Below are 3,890 nucleotides of genomic sequence, written 5' to 3'. Positions count from 1 at the left end.
TTCCACGTACGCTCATGCAGCGAGGAATCCGACGAAAAACTACATCAAGCCATGAAGGAGTACTTTACCCTTTATAGTCTCGGAGTTATAAAGCCTGCTAAAGTGCTTCAATCGTCCGAAGATGAGCGAGCTCAATGACTCTTGGAGTCCCGTACACGTTTCAATGGTGAGCGTTATGAGACAGGCCTGCTTTGGCGATATGACGACATCCGTCTGCCCGATAGTCGAGAGATGGCACTACGTCGCCATCAGTCCTTAGAAATACGTATGGCGAAGGTTCCGCAGTTGTCGGAAGTACTACAGCTGAAGATTGCCGACTATACTGCAAAAGGATACGTTCGCAAGCTGTCCGATGATGAAGTTAAGCAGCAATCTGCTCACACATGGTTCCTACCAGTATTCCCAGTCACAAATCCAAACAAACCTGGAAAAATGAGGATAGTGTGGGACGCGGCTGCCAAAGTTCACGGAAAGTCTCTGAATTCTGCTCTACTGAAAGGACCGGATCTACTGTCTTCTCTTTTTGCGATTCTGCTTCGGTTTCGCCTGCATCCTATTGCAGTAACTGGAGATATCCGTGAAATGTTTCACCAGGTGCTAATCCGCGAGGAAGATCAACGATACCAGTGCTTCTTTTGGACGAATGGAAATGGAAACCTCGTAGTGTACGCAATGCGAGTCATGACCTTTGGGGCGTGCTGTTCTCCGAGTAGCGCTCAATACGTGAAGAACGTCAACGCGGAGCGGTTCAAGAATGAATACCCAGCCGCATACGAAGCCATCACAAAGTCACACTATGTAGATGACATGCTGATCAGCGTTGCCAACGAGGAAGATGCGATTCAGACTGCAAAGGACGTTAGGTACGTTCACTCACAAGGTGGGTTCGAGATCCGAAACTGGATCAGCAATTCCAGACAAGTGACATCAGCGCTGCAAGAAGAAAACACGGAGGAAAAGAGTCTCGATCTATCGTCAGAGTTATCCACTGAGAAGGTCCTAGGCATGTGGTGGAATACAACGTCTGACACATTCACCTACAAGGTCGGTTGGAATCGTTACGATGGAGCTCTGCTGAAAGGTCAACGACGGCCCACTAAGCGTGAAGTTCTACGAGTCCTCATGACTATATTTGACCCACTTGGACTGATCGCACACTTCCTAGCCTACCTGAAAGTCTTGTTGCAAGAGATCTGGCGATCCGGTATTAGCTGGGACGAAGAAATTGGTGAAGATGCGTTCGCGAATTGGCTCACCTGGCTGAAAATCTTGCCCAAAGTTGAGAACGTTCAGATTGCTCGGTGCTACAGTACCAGATATCCGTTCATCGAAGCCGATGAAGTACAGCTACACACCTTCGTAGATGCCGGAAAAAATGGAATGGCAGCTGTATCATTTCTTCGATTTGTCAAGAATGGGACGATCCACTGCTCTCTCGTCACCTCTAAAGCCAGAGTAGCACCATTGAAGCTCACTTCGATTCCTCGACTGGAGCTGCAAGCAGCGGTGATAGGGACACGTCTCATACGATCATTGAGACGCTGTCTATAATCATCACGAGAAAGTTCTACTGGTCGGACTCAAGGGATGTTTTGTGCTGGATCAACTCCGATCATCGACGGTACACTCAATTTGTCGGGTTTAGAGTCACGGAGATTCTGGAAGCTACAGAAGCGCACGAATGGCGATACGTATCAAGCAAGTTGAACGTAGCGGATGATGGTACAAAGTGGGACGTACAGCCTGATCTATCTCCTGAGAGCAGGTGGTTTAAAGGACCGGACTTTCTCTGGACAACCGAGGACAAGTGGCCACAGTCAGCAATCCGGAACGAACCGACAGACGCTGAACTCGTGGCAAATCTTTCAGTCCACTACGCTCTCCCAAAACCAATCGTTTGCGTCTCGGACTACTCCAGCTTTGAACGATTGAGAAATGTTGTCGCACGTGTGCTACGGTTCACAACAAACTGCTGCTCCAAGCAACGGAAGCAGCCGATTAAAACGGGACCTCTCATCCAAAACGAACTCTACACAGCTGAAGCATACCTGATTCGGCTCGCACAGCAGGAAGGTTATCCTGAAGAACTAATCATCCTCCGAGGTACACCACAAAACGCAGGGGAACCAACAACAGTGCTCCCGAGATCCAGTTCACTGTACAAGCTGACACCGTGGCTTGACGAACATGGAATACTGCGCATGAGAACTCGTATCGCCGCTTGCCAGTACACCACTGAAGACGCAAAGAAACCCATCATCTTACCACACAAACACCACGTCACTACCTTAATTGTATCACACTACCACAAGAAATACCACCACCAAAACCACAAAACAGTGATAAACGAACTGCGGCAGAAATACCAAATCAGCCGCATACGCTCGTGCTTCAACCAAGCACGCAGAGATTGCCAAAAATGCATGATCGAACAAGCAGCACCAAATCCTCCATTTATGGCCGACCTACCTCCTGGTCGTCTAGCAGCATTCTCACGCCCGTTCACACACACGGGAGTCGATTACTTCGGCCCAATTGAAGTCGTCGTTGGAAGGAGGGTCGAGAAACGCTGGGGAATGCTAGCCACATGCTTGACCGTTCGAGCGATACATATTGAAGTAGTTCACTCGCTGACCACTAGTTCCTGCATCATGGCAATCCGCAATTTCGTCGCTCGGCGCGGAAAACCCCGTAAATTCTACAGTGACCGGGGAACTAACTTCGTCGGAGCGGATCGAGAGCTGAAGAAGCTTGAAGAAGTGATCAACCATGACGAGATAATGAAGGAGTTCACTAGTTCTGAGACCGAGTGGGTGTTCAATCCTCCGCTGGCACCACACATGGGTGGAAGTTGGGAGCGGCTAATACGAACAGTAAAGAGCAACCTGATGGCTGTCTGCATAACTAAGAAACCGTCCGACGAAGTGCTGCGAAACACTCTAACCGAAATAGAGAACGTAGTAAACTCCCGGCCACTCACGCACGTGCCGGCAGACGACGATTCTGCTCCGGCTCTCACCCCGAACCATTTCCTACTCGGTTCATCCAACGGAACGAAACCACTGGTCAAGAGTGACGACTGCCATCTCGCCCTGAAGCAGAACTGGTGCACCTCTCAGATTCTGGCCAACCTGTTCTGGAAGCGGTGGGTAACTGATTATCTTCCTGAAATCACTCGTCGGTCCAAATGGTTCCAGTTTGTTAAACCGGTCGCTAATGGAGATGTTGTAATTATCGTCGACCCTAAGATGCCCCGGAGCTGCTGGCCAAAAGGAAAGGTCATCAGTACGATTTCTAGTAAAGACGGTCAAGTTCGATCCGCAATCGTACAAACATTCACCGGTGTCTACGAACGTCCAGCAGCCAAGTTAGCAGTGTTGGATGTTCAGCGCGTCGAGTAGTAAGCCCACCGGAAGTTGGCGTACTCTGGAGGGAGTGTTGGCCCACCCTATTAGGCCAGCGCGAACACCTTCAACCCATACACTGTGGTGGTGACAGCATCACGCGTAGCGCGCTGCTGCGGTGGTTCCGAGTACAGCGAAGTGGCAGGTAATTGTCACGTCTGGTGAGTACAGTTGAGAGAACGGCAGAACAAAAGGAAAAAGGTGTAAACACGATGGTTTCATGCCAAGAAGCATGCTAATTTCTACAGAGTGTTAATCTTAATTAATAGGTGTATTTATATTACTTAAAGCTAGTGTATAAACCTAAACTAGTGTAAAGTAACTACGATCAAATTGGTAAGGAGTTATATATAAGTTCAAACTTATAACTAAAAGATATCAACTATTTACATTTAGGACCTACAGCTAACCTTATACCTTTGTCATCACTACGTCTGAGCTACACCCGATGTACTGAAGTAGCTACCAGAATCGGTAAGAGTAATT

General features: G+C 48.6%; 1 protein-coding gene across 1 annotated transcript; it reads left to right on the top strand.

Moving 5' to 3' along the window:
- Positions 1–267: 267 nt before the first annotated feature.
- Positions 268–3,401, top strand: LOC135715167 (uncharacterized). The gene is made up of 2 exons (XM_065238567.1): positions 268–1,389; positions 1,455–3,401. The coding sequence occupies exons 1-2, from the start codon at positions 268–270 to the stop codon at positions 3,399–3,401; spliced, it is 3,069 nt and encodes a 1,022-aa protein (XP_065094639.1).
- The last annotated feature ends 489 nt before the right edge of the window (positions 3,402–3,890 follow it).

This window comes from Ochlerotatus camptorhynchus, unplaced genomic scaffold, assembly GCF_037179485.1.
Source record: "Ochlerotatus camptorhynchus isolate MF236.1 unplaced genomic scaffold, CSIRO-AGI_Acam_v1.1 ptg000829l, whole genome shotgun sequence".
NCBI classification, from domain to species: domain Eukaryota; kingdom Metazoa; phylum Arthropoda; class Insecta; order Diptera; family Culicidae; genus Ochlerotatus; species Ochlerotatus camptorhynchus.
This window is presented reverse-complemented; position numbering and strand designations above follow the sequence as displayed.

Coding starts and splice junctions, on each gene's coding strand:
- LOC135715167 (XM_065238567.1), top strand. CDS start 268: ATGGCGAAGGTTCCGCAGTTGTCGGAAGTACTACAGCTGAAGATTGCC. Junction 1,390..1,454: donor GAAAAAATGGAATGGCAGCT/GTATCATTTCTT, acceptor CTCTAAAGCCAG/AGTAGCACCATTGAAGCTCA.